The 13729-nt window shown below is 69.8% G+C and overlaps 1 protein-coding gene across 2 annotated transcripts; it reads right to left on the reverse strand.

Moving 5' to 3' along the window:
- Nucleotides 1–573: 573 nt before the first annotated feature.
- CHID1 (chitinase domain containing 1) lies at nucleotides 574–12948 on the reverse strand. Of its 2 annotated transcripts, XM_058304902.2 has the most exons (13): nucleotides 12860–12948; nucleotides 8976–9126; nucleotides 8363–8512; nucleotides 8010–8142; nucleotides 7436–7477; nucleotides 6560–6666; nucleotides 5592–5653; nucleotides 4662–4754; nucleotides 2731–2832; nucleotides 2237–2392; nucleotides 1210–1290; nucleotides 993–1035; nucleotides 574–726 (listed from the first exon to the last, which is right to left on the reverse strand). In XM_058304902.2, exons 2-13 carry the CDS (start codon nucleotides 9084–9086, stop codon nucleotides 628–630), a joined length of 1179 nt encoding a protein of 392 aa, XP_058160885.1. In that variant the 5' UTR covers nucleotides 9087–9126; nucleotides 12860–12948; the 3' UTR covers nucleotides 574–627. The 2 variants fall into 2 exon arrangements, with proteins under 2 accessions (XP_058160885.1, XP_071073991.1); XM_071217890.1 differs by lacking the exon at nucleotides 4662–4754.
- Between the last annotated feature and the right edge of the window lie 781 nt (nucleotides 12949–13729).

A 13729-nucleotide genomic window follows, 5' to 3' on the forward strand; every position in this document is an offset into this window, starting at 1 on the left:
CAAAATGAAGTCCAGACAGAACAGCCGGAGGCCGGAGGCCAGCAGAACCGAGGAGCCAGAGCGGACCCGCGCGCAGGGCCCAGGACCCAGCGTGGCCCGCCCCCTTCCCGTCCCCAGGGACCACCGGGCTCCTCAGCCAGAGGCCCCAGCAGTGCCCTGGCCACGGGTGAGACACTGGGCGGGGCAGACCCCCTGGAGCCCTGACTTCCACCTCCCGACCACCCGTGGAGGCCCCTGGGCATGAACCAGGGTGGGCAGGAGTCTGTCTCCGGTGTGGCTGGGCCTGGACGCCGCACCACTGGGGCAGCCCCTGCTGGGCTCTGGGTGGGGGTCCCTGAAGTGAGAGAGGGGCCGGGGGGCCTGTCCACAACTGCCAAAGGACCCAGAGGGGATGAGAGGCCGAGCCCACCCGGCTTGTCCCCTGGTCCCCATGGGGGGCACGTCACAGACGGGGGGTCCCAGGCAGGGAGCTGGGAACGCCCCATTCGGCGGCCAGCACCCCCACAGCCCCGAGACGGCACAGACGCTGCGGCAAACAAAGGAGGCGAGCGCTGCACCAGCGGCCCCGACTGCTCCGGACTTGGAAAAGGCAGGTTTACTGCACCCGTGGCGGCACGGCCGCCCGCCTCAGAGCAGGTCGTAGAAGTAGTCCAGGCCCTGGCCCAGCTCCCAGATGGACACGCCCACGCCCAGCTCCCGGGCCAGGTCCAGCCGCACCTGCACAGACTGGACAGAGCCCGCACTCAGGCCCGAGGCCAGGGTGCCCCCACCCAGCCTGAGCCCCTCGTGCCTGAAGCGTCCCATGGGGCCAAGGGGCGGGCCCTACTCGCGGACCCCGTGGACGGCTGGGGGGAATGCTCCCCGTCCGACCAGGACAGACCCTTTGCCAGTGCTGTCCTTGGTGCAGGCCCGAGACCGCGGCCCTGCCGCTGACCACAACAGTGCCCTCGCCCTGGCTCGCGCCCGCCGCCCGCACCCCTGGCTCCACGCACCTTCAGGGTCGGGTAGAAGATGACGTGCTTGCCGCCGCGGCTCCTGCAAAGAGAACAGGGGGCCGCGTGGCTGCGTGTCCTGCCCTCCCCGCCCTCCCCCGCCCCTCCTAGGACTGGCCAGCAGGACCCCGTAACCCTCGGGTCAGAAGGCCCCTCCTGCCCAGCGAGCTGGTGGCACCCTGCCCCACCCGGAGTATGGCTCCCCCTGCGCGCTCACCTCTTGTACTCGAAAAAGTGCTCTGCGGCCTGAGCGTCCCACAGCATGCGGGGCCTGTGCTCCCTCAGGACCTGGATGTACCTGTGGGGGGGGCCACGTGGGGGCGGGGCCAGGCTCTGGGGCACCCGCCTCCCACGCGGGGCAGGGGCTGGATCCCGTCCCCGGGCCGTGGGCCAACGCAGGGGTCTCAGGTCCCCCACCCTTCCCGGCAGGAGGCTGGGAAGGCCCCTGACCCAGAGCCCACCCGCCAGTCTGGCCCGCAGCCAGGGGTCTGCGTGCACAAGCCGAGGGGGTGGGGGAAGAACAGATAAAAAGAGCCAGCAAGACAAGGCCCGGGAGCAAGAGGCTGGCACGGGGTGACGGGGCGACGGAGAGGGGCCAGCGACCCAGTGCAGGGGGGAGCCGAGGCAGCTGGAGGTCAGGGCAGAGCCCCAGGAGCTGCAGAGGGGCCTGCGGGGGGCTCAGGTGGGGGAAGGACCACCAGGAAGGCCCCTGGGTGGGGAGGGGGAAGCAAGGCGGGGAGGGGGGAGGGGGAGCGGGGAGCGGGGAGCAGGGAGCAGGCTGGATCAGCAGGGCTGGAGAATCTCGGCGTTGGCAGGCGCAGGTGGGCGCGGGAGGCCTCGCCCGGGCCAGGAAGCACCCAGCCTAGACTGGGTTCCACTCTGACCACCTGACGAGCTGCCAGGTCAAGGCCTGGAGCGGAGGGTGTCCCCAAGCGACTTAACCGCGCCCACTTGAGAATGTTTACAGACACACAAGGCTCCCCAGCGCCCGACAGGGTAAATTCACGTGTCCAGCAGCCATTCAGAGACGAGTGAGCACAGAGAAGGGATGACAAGACAGAGGAGAGACCGATGCGGAGGAAAGAGCCGGCAGATGAGGACAACGCCAGCGCTGGCCCGTGCCTTGGGGTGGACGGGCGTGGGGCAGAGGCGGGCTGCCAGGACGCCCCCCAGAGGGCCCAGACGCCACCGGCCACCGCCGCAGGGCCTCGTCCTGCTGGGCCCTGCCTGGGTGCCATCCTCACCTGCTGCCCACAACGGGCTCGCGGGCATCCTTAGACGCCGCGTAGTCCATTCCATAGAAGTTGAGCCCCAGGAGGATCTTGCTGCGCCACCTGGCCTTGGGGTCCAGGGCCTGGACGCAGGCGCGGACCCAGGACACGGGCGCGTTCGGGCCGGGCCTGCGGGGCGGGCAGGGCTCAGTGGGGCGGGCAGGGCTCAGTGGGGCAGGGGTCCCCCCGTGCCGTGGCCACCGCCTTTCAGCCCTCTTCCCAGGCCACAAGGCACCCCGCGGGAGGTCAGTGGGCCCGTGGGCCTCCCTGCTGGGCGCTTCACGGGGTGGGCGGGCAGGGGGATGGCAGTGTCGGCGAGACCAGGGGGCTGGCTGCATCTTCCCACCTGCAGGAGAACCCCGCTCCGCCCCCAGCCCCCTCCCGGGCCAAGCTGCCCCCTCCCGGGCCAAGCTGCCCCCTCCCGGGCCGAGCTGCCCCCCGGACCCCCGCTGGCGGCGCCCGCTCACTGCTGTGCGGCGGGGTAGTCGTAGGTCATGAGGCTGAAGCCGTCCAGCGCCGGTGCCAGCTGCTCCAGCTCCTTGTGCGTGAACATCCCTGGCTGCCCGCTCCTGCAGGGGCACACGGCGCCATGGCCTGTCAGGCGGCGCGCCCCTCCCCGGCGGGTGCCTGGGCGCGTCCTCCCCCGGAAGGGGCCCTCCTGGCCTGACACAAGCCCACCCTGCGGAGCTGAGGGCGGGGGTGTGGCTCCAAGACCAGGGGCAGAGACACTGGTGGGAGGGTCCCCCAGCCCCCGGCGGCCTCGGAGGGGGAAGGGCCGGCCGCAGACGCCCAGGGGGACAAGCATGTGGCGTCCACCCGCGCCCCACGTCCAGGTGCAGCCAGGCCCTGTGAGCGCCGCCCACTCTGCCCCGTCGAGTTCCCCGGCCAGCGCGACCCTGTCAATGCGCCTCCGCCCACCCTCTGGGGCAGGCGCCCAGGACGGGCACCCCCAGTGTGGCACGGGCTCCGGGTGCAGCGTGACCCTGGGGGTCTGGGCAGCCCTTCTTGGGCCGGCGGGAAGACAGAGCGGGTCGCGGTGGGGCGGGCATGCACAGGGTGGGCAGGGGGTTCCCGTCCTGGAGCCCCAGGGTGGGAGCAGACGGCCAAGCACCCGTGGTGGCCCCCGGCGCCGCGGTGCTGTCCCCACCCCCACGAGCGCCGTCGCGGCTCAAAGGCCAGGTGCGACTCTGTGTGACCCCCAGGTGTGGCCCCCAGGTGTGGCCCCAGGGTGACCCTCACTCAGACCTCGAGGGTCCCGGCACCTCCCAGGTCTGGCCCCGCCCGGGACAACTGCTGCCGCCAGACCTTCGGCGGTGAAGCCGGGCCGAAGCTCGTGAGCCGAGGCGTCCGGGCAGCACGCGGTCCCTCCCGCCTCCCCAGGGCCTGGCAAGACAAGGCCCCCTCCAGAGCCCCTGGCGGCCCCCAGCCTGGGCTGCACCCCGGGAAGGGGAGGGGAGGGGGAGCAGGGCACAAAGCCCACTCCCATCAGGAGAGGCCTCCTGGCCCCGGGTGCTTCTCCAACAGCCCCCTCGCCCGTCTGCTGTCCAAGGGAGAGGGCGCAGGGTGATCCCCGCAACGCGTCCCCCGAGCCTCCCTGAGACTTGATGGCCAGGGGGTTCGGTCCAGTCTCAACTCCGAGGAACCCGGCCCCCCATGCCCGCTGCCTTCCTGGGCGGGGCCACGGCACATCGAGCCCCCGCCTACTGAGATGGCCTCGGCCTCGTGCCAGCTGACTGGCTGGGGCCGGAGCAGGGGGCGGCCGGCGCCCTCTGCACCAGTGCCTCGTGGAGCACCCCGTCCTCCCACCGCCACGGGGCCCCGAGGCCGCAGTGCGCCTGTGTCAGCAGCATGCAGCCTCAAGTCAGGAGGGACACATGCCTGCCCTCTAATGCGGAGAAGCTTCTGGAAGTGGAACCCAGACGGCGCATTTGCCGTGCAGCTGCCCGCAGCATGGGGCACCCAGAGCGGACGAGACCGTGCAGCGCCCTGCTCCCCCACTCTGGGGCGCCTTGCCTCAGCCGGCCTGCCTGATCGGTGCCAGGCTCCCTTGGCGCAGCCCGTGGCAGGAGACCGGGGCCCTGCCTCCCCACGCCAGGGCCTCTGGAAGAGCCTGCCTCGGGGCTGGCCCGAGTGCGCCCGGAGCCTACCAACGCCCGGTCCACCAGGAGCCTCCCTGGGTGCAGGCCACACCCGGCCACACCAGTACCACTGCCAGGGGCCCCTCGGGCGGCGCTGAGGCCGAGCAGGAAGCACCTGCTCCTGGCCCGCGGTCCAAGGTCTGTGCCTGCGGCACCCGGGGAGCAGGGCAGCCTGGAGGGGCCTGGCCTGCGCGCTGACCCACACTGGCGGTACCCACCTCCCGCCGCCCGCCCACAACCCGCGCGGGCGCAGCACTCACCCCGGGGTGATGGCAGGAGGGACTACCAGCAGGGCCAGCAGCCGGGCCTGGTGCAGTGTCTCGGCCAGGTGTGTGAGCATGTGGACGAGGCCCCTGCGGTAAGCGCGGCCATCAGGCGCCCCTGCTGCGGGCAGGGCGGGGGCGTGGGGCTCTGCAGTGCAGGAGCACCGAGAGGAGAGGCCCCTCGCCCCCGGCCCGGCTCCTGAGGGTGCCCACCCCGCGGCTAACACCTGGGCGACCCGCGGCAGAGCCCCCTGTGGGCGTCCCGCCCCGACAGCGGTGCCCTCGGCCCCTGGAGCCCCCAGCCTGCGCCCTGGCAGGGTCCGTGTGCCCCAGTGCCTCCCCGAGGGCAGAGCCGGGACCTGCAGCTCCTGGGGCCGCAGAGGGGGCTGGTCCCCGGGCCCCAGCCCCGAGCAGGCTCCGCGCGGCCCTGTCTCAGGGGCTCCAGCCCGGCCGGGCACTTCCTCCTTGCAGGCGAGGTCTGTCGTCACCTCGAGCCCCCACCCGGCCAAGTCCTGCGGGCGAAGGCTCGCCAGGTTCCCCGTATCGAGCAAGTCCACCCAGGCTGCAGCCAGCAGTGATAGCAGGTGGCATCGGCCAGAGGCAGAGGTCAGGATGGAGCCAGCTGCCTGCCCCCAGGGGTCAGGGGTCACAGATCAGTGCAGCAGTGGGAGCCAGCTGCCTGTCCATGGGGTTCAAGGGTCTGGATGGAGCCGGCTGCCTGCCCACAGGGGTCAGGGGTCAGGCTGGACCTAGCCGCCTGCCCACAAGGCCTCTGTGAGCCGGTCCCTCGTCATCCACGTGGCCCCATCCCAAACCTGCAGGTGGGAACTGGGGAGAAAGACCCTCACAATCCGCAGCCCTGGCCAGGCAAGGAGGGTGCAAGCTGGCGGCCGTGGGGAGACCCTCCCACCCGGAGCCCCCACTCACACATGCGTCTGGCTCAGCAGCTGGCTCCACACCTCCACCACGAAGCCGTCAAAATGCTGGTTCTGTGGAAAGCGGGAGGAGAGGGTGCCGCTGCCAAAGGCCCCGGTGGCCCAAACAGACGGACGGGGCGGGGGGCATGGCCAGCAGCCCCCTGGGGGCCCCAGGAGCCAGAGGGGTCCAGCGGCCCTGCCTGCACCCCTGATGTCACTGCACTTGGGGATGCAGCTGCTTTCCTGGCTGGCTGCAACCGCCGTAGCAGGGACCCCCACCCACCGCAGCCACCCTTCGTGGGCAGCCAGAGGGCCGACAGCTGGACGGGGACGGCAGCATCCTGAGGAGCTGCCACGGTGACCGGCAAGGGCGGGGGGACAACAGGAGATGCCACCAGGATCCCTGCCCAGAAGCAAGGAATCAAGAATGGGGATGCGGGTTCCCAAAGATGCGACCCATTGCAGTCGGTGACGCACGGGGCCGGCATGCTGCGTGCAGTGCAGGCGACGTGGGCACCTGGCCCTCTCCCCCAGAGGCCGTGGTCCCAGCTCCTTGGGACCCTTCCCAACCATCTCCCCAAACACCTCGCTCCAAGCTCCCAACGCCCGCCTCGCCCAAGCCCAGAGCTGCCCCCAGTACCCGTCTTCCCAGAGCTCCTGCCTGACGCTGGGCCTCTCCATCGCTCCCAAACCCATAACCCGGAGCCCGGAGTCTCCCCGAACCCACCTGGGGCCACGGGATGTAGCGGCAGCCAGCAGGGACGGGCCCCCAGGGGGCTGCCAAGCTGTGCCCCAGAGAAGCCCCCCGTGTGACGATGAGCCCCGGCCTGCGGCCTCAGAGGGGCACACGGCAGCCTGAGCCAGCCTGGCGCTGTCCCCCCTGGGTGCTCGAGTCCGGGCAGCCACAGGGAGCGGGGGCCGCGGTGTGGGCAGGGAGGGCCGAGGGGCGGGCACGGCCGCCCAGGTGCGCGGTCTCACCTTGGCCACCTGCACCACGGTCTTGCCGAGCTCTTCTATCTCGTCCTCGCTGTCAAAGACGCTCCTGAAATCCTCGTACGTCCAATCCTCAAAGAGGAGCCGCGGCACTGGGGGTGACGCGCCCGGGGGCTACGGCGTGAGGTGGCAGGGCAGCGCCGGCTGCCTCCCCTGCTGACCTGTGCCCTCCCAGAGCTCCCGCGACCTCTGGGGGCACGCGCCCTCCGGGATGGGATCAGACGCTACCCTGAGTGCCCCAGCTCAGGGTCGCCGCGGTCTAGCAGGAGGCAGCGGATGCCAGCTCGCCAGGCTCCTCGCTGCTCGGCTCCCACCGGGCTGCTCCAGCCGCTTGCGCCCTGGGCGGCCCCTGCCTCCGAGCAGACCCTCTGGGCCCCTCCTGAGTCCGGGCAGACCCGAGTCCTGTGGGCCGTGGGCTGCCTGCTCTGCCTGGACCCGCTCCACGGCCGCCCTCGTCCATCTCCCCCGCTCCCCCTGCCCACTTCCTGGCCATCTGGCTGCACCCTGGGACGCGGGCGTCCTTCCCGCCAGACGGAGTGCTACGGGGAACTGGGTAGGGCAGGGGGGACGGGCGGACAGGCCGTGGATGGAGGTGGATGGAGGATGGAGCCGGGAGAGAGGACGGAGCGAGCCAGGCCGAGGCACAGGCGGCACGGCCTCCGGGGCATGGTGGGGGCCAGAGGCCACAGCACGCGGCCGGGGCAGGAGGGCTGCGGGCCCAGTGGGCGGGGCCGAGAACGCTGGGCCAGGGGCCGCCTCACTCTGAGAGGGCAGAGGAGTGGCCTGAGGGCAGGGCTGGACTGCACAGCTGGGTTCAGACCGGACTCCCCCGCCCACCTCCGCCAAGGCCCCCGAGCTCACCAATGCGCAAGCCCTTGTGCTTCCTGGCAGCTCGCATCCACCCTGGGGACAGGGGGCGGGGTCAACGCAGGGCCCCTACCTGCAGCCCATCCTTAGCTGGGGTGCCAGAGCCCACGGCCGGCGGCAGGGCAGGCTGCTCGAGGCTGGCCCCAGGGAGCCCTGGCACCCGGCACCTGCCCAGGGGCCCGGGGTCTCTGACACAACAGCCGCCTCACACAGGAGGCCACAGCCGCTGCCTCCAAGACGGCCAACAGCCCCTTCTCAATCAGGGACTGCACCCCTTCTGCAACAGGCGCCGCCCCCCAGAACAGGCGCCAGCCCTGCTCTAAGGAGGCCCTGCTCCTGCCCCAGAACCCTCTTTCCTTTCAACGCTGAAACGCCAGCTCTCCATGGCCCCCCAAACACGGGCCCTGTGGGTTCACTGAGGAGAGAACTGTGGCCGGGCAGCTGCCCCCGGCGGCCCACCCTGCGCACACCCAGAGGAGCCCCTTCCAAGGCAGCTGGGCCAACGCCCAGGGCTCACCCCGTGCGCACCCACCGGCACCCCAGGCTCAGCGGCCGCGGGGCCACACACCTTGGTCCACGTCATGCAGGCCCGTGACCTCGAACATCTCCCGGCCACGCCTTCTCAGCTGCAGCCAGACGGGGGCCACCAGCGTGAACTTGCTTCCGAACACCTTGGCAACGTCGTAGCCATGGCTGTTCCACTGCCGTGGGAAGGGGCGGGGCCGGGTGAGTGCACGCCCCGCCCCTCGTGGTGCGGGGGGGGGGGGGCCCCCCACAAGGGCCCCCAACTGCAGCCCGGGGCCACAGCCAGGAGGCGCCCCGAGTCCTCGGTGCAGCCCCCCAAGGTGCAGTGGCCCCGGGACGCCCGTGCTGGACGCCTGCTGCCCCGCGCCCCCGTGGCCCCCGAGGGCCTCAGCTCACTGGCGTGACGTAGCCCAGGACGGCGCCCGCAAAGTGCCGCTCCCGGGCGCTGGCTGCGCAGTAGCTCCGATGCTCCAGCACCACCTCCTCGGCCCGGACATCCGTGGCCACCAAGCCGCGGTCCTGGGCGGGCCTCTCTGCGAGCTGGGTCTGAAGGGACACGGTGGGCAGCGTCATCCCCCACGGCCGCGCTAGCCGGGCCGGATCTTCGCCGGGCCGGAGATGGCAGCCAGGGTGGATGGAGGGCACTCGCTGCCCTCGGCTGGCACCCCGGGCCCCGCGAGCGTGGCTGAGTGCATCCGTGACTCCCACCCGAACACGCCAGGCACATGCCGCCCCACGGTTCCACCGCGGCCCCTGACGCTCGGGGCGAATCCAGGTGCCCGTCCCCAGCTGACACGCCTCCTGCTCCTGAGGGGCACACTCGGCCCAGCCCCTTGCCCTCGGGTACCCCACGGGCGCGGGACTGTGAGCCTGCAGTGCCGGGAACAAGGGAGCAGACAGCGGGGGCTTGGGCAGGGGGGCAGGGACCGCCCAGGACACCAGCCCCCACCAGCCCCGGCAGGGAGGAAGGGTGCAGCAGACCAGCCCCGCCAGCCCCCGACGCCCCTACCTTCTCCAGCAGCGTTTTCGAGGCAGCTTTCTTGGCATCTGACTTGGACAGGGTGGCGCAAAGGAAGCGGCAGGCCAGCACGAGGCAGAGGCTGCGCAGCAGCATCCTCATGGTGTGGTCACAGTGGGGCCTGGCCGCGGGGCCCAGGGGCCTGTGGAGTGTGTGCACATGGGGACCCGGCAGGGGCAGAGGCGCCCTCTGCTCCGACGAGCCCTGCCCTGGGCCGGCCCTCGTGGCCAGCGGGTTCTGCTTGGACACCAGTGAGGTGCCTTCACCAGCCTCTGCTGCCTCAGGACCCTGCTGCCCACGGCCGTCCCCTTGGGGACATGCTGGCCCCCACCTCCCACCCCAACAGAGCCATGATGAGGCGTCACACCACGGGACTGCCGGAGGTGCTGGACGAGCACAGGGACACCCATCCGTGGACCCTCAGGCAAAGGCTTTTCCAGCTACGCCAGCAACACGGAGTCCTGAGGAAGGACCAGCAGGTTTCCCGTGTAAGGCCGCAGAGCTTTCACTTGGGAAAAGCGCCCGAGGAAACAGGCCCGACGGGCAGTGGGGAGGGAGCGCAGGTCATCCCTCGACGGTCTGACGCCCGCGTGGGGCCCCTCTGCCCCTCTCAGCCTGTCCAGCACGCTGGCTGCCATGTGCGGGGTCCTTCCTGCACCAGGGCTGCCTGGAGCCCCCTGCACAGCCTTCCCACTCCCAGGCGAGGGAGCACCGGCCTTTCAGACCGTCGAGGGATGACCACACTCCCTCTGACCAGGCGCGAGCACCCCGCCCCCACCAAACCACCAGGAGCTTGCCTGGCCTGGGGCTGTGGCTGCCCGCCAAGAGACCAGCACGGGCAGCCCGTGACCGACGGGCTCTCCCGGGGGCCGAACGCACGGAGGGGCAGCCCGCTCGCTGGGGAGCCCAGGCGATGCGGGGCAGGCAGGGCCCTGCCGCCTCGGCTCTGGGCGGGCATCTTCTCATCGGGGCACACAGCAGCAAAGGGGACAGCTGTGCTGGGCCATGAGGAGAAGCCAGTCGAGAGAGGGGGTTCCTGGACGGATGAACCGATGGTGTGGCCAGGGACCACGGGAGGGCATGGCCCGTCGGCCAGCGGCACACCCACGGAGGGTGGGCTGGGGCAGCCCCGCTCCCTGCGACAGGCCCAGCCTGTGACCCGGGTGCCAGCGGCACACCCACGGAGGGTGGGCTGCGGCAGCCCCTCTCCCTGCGACAGGTACGCCATCTCCTCTGGCCTGCTGGGCCGTGGGGGCCCCGCTCGGCTGGGGGACGTGAGTCCGCTAACCGCTCCTTCACGCCTGTGTGGGAAGAGCTGGGGATCGCTCTGGGTCCCGCCTGCCGCACCCCTCCTGGCTCCTCTGTGGCGGCGGGTGCATCTGGGGCTCTGCACGCCCTGTCGAGCCGCTGCCATCCTCACATGCCAGTTCATTCAGCTTGCTCTCCTCTCTCCAGGGCAGCAGCGCGGGGTACAAGAGCCCTAGGGTGGCTGACGCTGGGGGGAGTGGCCCAGCAGGATCTGCAGGCACTGTCCCACCCTCCTCTGCCCCCACCACGGAGATCCCTCCGCCTGCAGGCCCCAGGCCTGGTTTCGTGCCACAGGGAAGGAAGGCAGACGGCAGAAGAGGTGGGCTCTGAGGAGGAAGGGAGGCCTGCTGGCCTCTGGGCCTGGCGGTGGGGCAGCAGGCCAACTGCTGAGGCGGAGCCACCACGGCCATCTGTGCCTGGCAGGCTGGCTGGGGGGGCAGCCCTTGGATGTGGGGCAGCCCGGGCTGCCCTCTGGCACGCTGCCCAACTTTCCCAACCATCTGTGCCCTCGATGCCGGGCATGGAGAAAGCACGTGAGGTGGGCTGGGCACCTGTGCTGCCAGCACAGCCCACGGCTCCTGCTGGACATGGGGCACTGCCCTGCTGGTCTGCGGCTGGAGCTGGCCTCCTGCTCAGATTCTTCCTAACAAGATAAGGATGAAAGCCCACCCTCCAGGCCCCAAGTCCACGGCTTCCAGAAGGCGTGTTTCAATGCTGATGGAATGGACAGTAGCCCCCGTGGGTCTTTTGAGGCCCACGGCAAGAGACGGATTTTACACCAGAACCCAGTTCAGGCAAGGGTCGTTTGCGCGCACACACACATTACATGTGAGCATGCAACAAGCAGAACCAGCTCAAGCCTACCTGTTCTGCGGATGCCCTCCGGGAGCTTCCTTTCTACTTCAATTTTTGGAAAAACTAGTGTTTACCCACTAGGCCATCCCACCTCAGTAACACTCATTTCTATGCCCTGACCCCATCGTCCCCCTGCTGGCTGAGCCCTGAGCCTGTCACTCCCTCGGAGGGAGCCCTGAGCACATCAACCCCCTGCTAGATGGAGCCCTGAGTGTGTCACCCCTGCTGGCCAGAGTCCTGAGCATGTCACCCCATGGCTGGCAGGCGCCCTGCGCCAGCTCCGCTGCAACCGAAATGCTCCTATCTTAACAGCAAGCAGGACGCCGGGATGTGCAAGCGTTCTCCTTCCAGCCTGATCTCCTGCGTGGAGAGCAAGTGCCCCTGAACGAGGTGGCGAGAGATGCAGGACAACTGTGACCCAGCAATGCTTTTTAATCACGCTCTGTGCCAGGCTCTGCGCAAACCAACCTCTCTCCACAGCCCCAGGAGCTGGGCCGTCGTTGCCCCGTTCACCAACGAGGAGACCCAGGCCCTGAGAGCAGCAGGTACCGGAGCGGGCCTGAACGCCAGCCCAGCGCAGGCCCACGAGGGTACAGGAGAGGCAAAGAGCGGCCTGCAGATCAGCGGGGAGTCCTCCAGTGCGGAAGGTCTGCTCCTGCTCACACGCTCACTTTCACCCCCACACACGTGCTCTCACCCTGGCCGGCATTCACGTACATTCACTCTTACGCCTCCTTGCCCGTACTCACATTCGTGCATACCCACACACTCGCTTCCCTGAATGTTTGCTCACCCTCACCCACTCTTCTGCACTCACCCACACTTGTGCATGCTCACACGCTCTCCTGCACTCACCCTCCTCCACGCTCACTCTCCCGTGCAGTCACACCCGTTCTCTTGCACACACTCTCTCAACCACACTCCTGCACACTCACCCACACTTGTGCATGCGCCCACGCTCTCCTGCACTCACCCTCTTGCACACTCACTCTCCTGTGCCCTCGCCCACTCCCTTGTGCAGTCACACCCTCACCCCCTCCTGCACACTCACACTTGTGCATGCTCCCACGCTCTCCTGCACTCACTCTTCTGCACGCTCACACTCTCCCGTGCAGTCGCACCCGTTCTCTGGCACACACACCCTCACCCACTCTCCTGCACACTCGCCCACACTTGTGCGTGCTCCCACGCTCTCCTTCACTCACCCTCTTGCACGCTCACACTCTCCCGTGTCCTCACCCACTCCCTTGTGCAGTCACACCCTCACCCACTCTCCTGCACTCGCACACATTGTGCATGCTCCCACGCTCTCCTGCACTCACCCTCCTCCACGCTCACTCTCCCGTGCAGTCACACCCGTTCTCTTGCACACTCACACCCTCACCCACTCTCCACTTGTGCATGCTCCCACGCTCCCCTGCACTCACCCTCCTCCACGCTCACACTCTCCCGTGTCCTCACTCCCTCGTGCAGTGACACCCGCTCTCCTGCGCCCTCACCACACGCATCTCGCGCCGCTCCTCCCGCCCCCCACGCGGCCCGCCCCGCGTCGCTGGCGGTCCCCGCCGTCCGTTCGGTCCCGGCGGAGGCTGGCTGCGCGACGCGCCCACTTCGCGGCAGGCGAGGAGGCAGCGGGGAGCGGAGGCCGGACGAGGGGCAGAGCGCGCGGTCGCGGGACTCGAACGCCACCCGGCCGGCCCCCGCCAGCTCACCTTCATATCCCGGACGCCGGCCGGTGCCTGCCCAGCTCTGCCGGAAGACGCGGGCCGCGCTGCCGGAAGTCCCGCCCACAGACCGCCCACCGCCGCGCACAGCGCCTTGGGGCGGGACGGGGCCTGCGTGGGCGGGGCTCGGGGCGGGGCTAAGGCTCCCGGAAGGCGGAGCGCCGCGTCCACCTCCGCGCGGCGGCCACGTAGATGACCGCGGGGCGCCTGGGGCATCTGCCCGCGCTGAGCCTCAGGCCGGCAAGGACTCTGGCCGCGTGGGCGGGTGAAGGAAGGAAGGAAGACGTAATTATTCCACAGGCCTGCTCTCCCTCCTGTCCGCGCTTCCCCGGGCCCCGGGGCAGTACTGATCTCCTGCTAATGCCACTCCGTCTGTCCAGGCTTTTGTCCTGCCGCTCTGCTGCCACCTCCTGGCCTCGGCCTCTCTGCCATCCCTCCCACAGGCCCGAGGTCATCTCAGCCAGTGGCTCTTGTCACCACCCACAGCCGAGCCACCCTGTGCCCACCAAGGTTGGTCCATCTGAGTGGCCGTGGATGTGGAAAATCCCACATGTTCGAACTCAGTGTTCTCTCTGTCCTCGCCTCTAGAAGTGGTGGCTCCATCTCTTAAGTCCACAACCTGGAACAAAGAGCCCCTCCCTCTCGGTCCCCAGCAAGGGGACTTCAGAGTTGGGGGTGCCTTTCCCAACGGAAAACGGCACATCACAAGGCATTTACACTCAGTACATGGTGACGTCCAACTGCCCACAGTCCAGTTCCCTGCAGAAAACGCTGGCGGGTCCCCACCCTGCCCCTCTCCGCCACCCCCTGGTGTGCCTGCCAGCTCCCCGGGCACGGCCAGTTCCCCATATCAGCTGC

Source organism: Dasypus novemcinctus, chromosome 10 (assembly GCF_030445035.2).
Source record: "Dasypus novemcinctus isolate mDasNov1 chromosome 10, mDasNov1.1.hap2, whole genome shotgun sequence".
In the NCBI taxonomy this organism is placed as follows: domain Eukaryota; kingdom Metazoa; phylum Chordata; class Mammalia; order Cingulata; family Dasypodidae; genus Dasypus; species Dasypus novemcinctus.

Excerpts from the sequence above, each read along its gene's own strand:
- CHID1 (XM_058304902.2), bottom strand. The coding sequence starts at position 9,086 with ATGAGGATGCTGCTGCGCAGCCTCTGCCTCGTGCTGGCCTGCCGCTTC. Across the intron at positions 7,478-8,009 it reads CCTGCATGACGTGGACCAAG|GGTGGATGCGAGCTGCCAGG; the intron begins GTGTGTGGCCCC and ends CCCTGTCCCCAG. Across the intron at positions 5,654-6,559 it reads CCGTGGTGCAGGTGGCCAAG|AACCAGCATTTTGACGGCTT; the intron begins GTGAGACCGCGC and ends CGCTTTCCACAG.